Here is a 1,142-nt window from a genome sequence, read left to right as displayed (position 1 = left end):
CATTGTCCACTACTTGGTGAAGGAGACATATTGCTTTGCAATCTCTCTTCTTGTTCTGTTTGTGAGCATTTCTTTGTGCTTTTGTTGCTCCTTCTTCTAATACTGGCAACCTTTCCTCAACAATGTCTGCAACTTCTTGGTAGCCAAGGATGGCTTTCATATGAATGCTCCATCTTGACCAATTCTTTCCATCAAGCACAGGGAGATTTGTGACAAAATTTCCTGTTGCTTGAGCCATGTTTGCAGCGGAGTGGCTTGATCTTTTGTAGCTCTAGATACCAAATGTTAACGAAAATAACAGAAGAAGAAGAAGAATAATAAAGAGAAGAGTTGAGAGTTTTGAGTTCCAATGAATGGTTACTTGATTAACAAGATATCAATCCTATTTATACAAGTTTCTATATATGGCTAACTAACAATAACTACCAAACTAAAAATAGAAACTTCTTAACCAAATCAACTAACTATTGATTACATTCCAATAAATCTTTTATACCACTATTGTGTGTTATTCTATTTCCAAACAAGAAACATATATCTCATTAAAAATTTGTTTATAATGGAAATTAATTTCTTTTTTAAAGAAATGGTTGTTTCTGATTTGTGATCAAGAATAATGAGTATAGAATATTTATGTTCTTAGTGAATGTTTGTCATGAAATTATGGATTGCTTTGGGGTAGGGGCTAATCTTAAATTAGTAGAATCATAAAAAACTCATTCATTCACAACAAGTTGTGCAATAAAGATAAAGTATCCACTTTCATAGGAGTAAAAACCAATTCACAAATATATAGTTTGGCCGGGTGGTTGATTGTTTAGCCTCAAACCCCAATTTTTTTTTGGTTTCTCACATATATCATCGCACTGGAAACAATCATGTCCGAGCTACAAACATTCATAGGTACGTGGGGCTAACTCTTCTCGCGGACATTTTTTACGTCCATAATTTAACATCAAACATATATACCTAGAGATAATTTCTAATAGTGTTCATTAGGGTTAGTAATGACCAAACTAACTTGACATTCATTTGAAGTTCAACTCAGCTCAATAAATTTTGTTAATAAATTAAACAAGTCGAACTTCAACTAAAAATTAAACTCCTTAAATAAATAAGTTCAACTTGAGTGAAATACAATT

General features: G+C 32.0%; 1 protein-coding gene across 1 annotated transcript in view; it reads right to left on the bottom strand.

Annotated features, from left to right (window-relative positions):
* Positions 1-238, bottom strand: part of LOC109350539 — a 985-nt gene extending 747 nt beyond the window's left edge. Inside the window, exon 1 of the mRNA XM_019591771.1 lies at positions 28-238. Coding sequence (XP_019447316.1) covers positions 28-238 — 211 coding nt within the window. The remainder of the gene's footprint in view (positions 1-27) is intronic.

The sequence above is a fragment of the Lupinus angustifolius genome, chromosome LG06 (genome assembly GCF_001865875.1).
Source record: "Lupinus angustifolius cultivar Tanjil chromosome LG06, LupAngTanjil_v1.0, whole genome shotgun sequence".
In the NCBI taxonomy this organism is placed as follows: domain Eukaryota; kingdom Viridiplantae; phylum Streptophyta; class Magnoliopsida; order Fabales; family Fabaceae; genus Lupinus; species Lupinus angustifolius.
The sequence above is the reverse complement of the archived record's forward strand: the minus strand, read 5'-3'. Positions and strand labels throughout refer to the sequence as shown.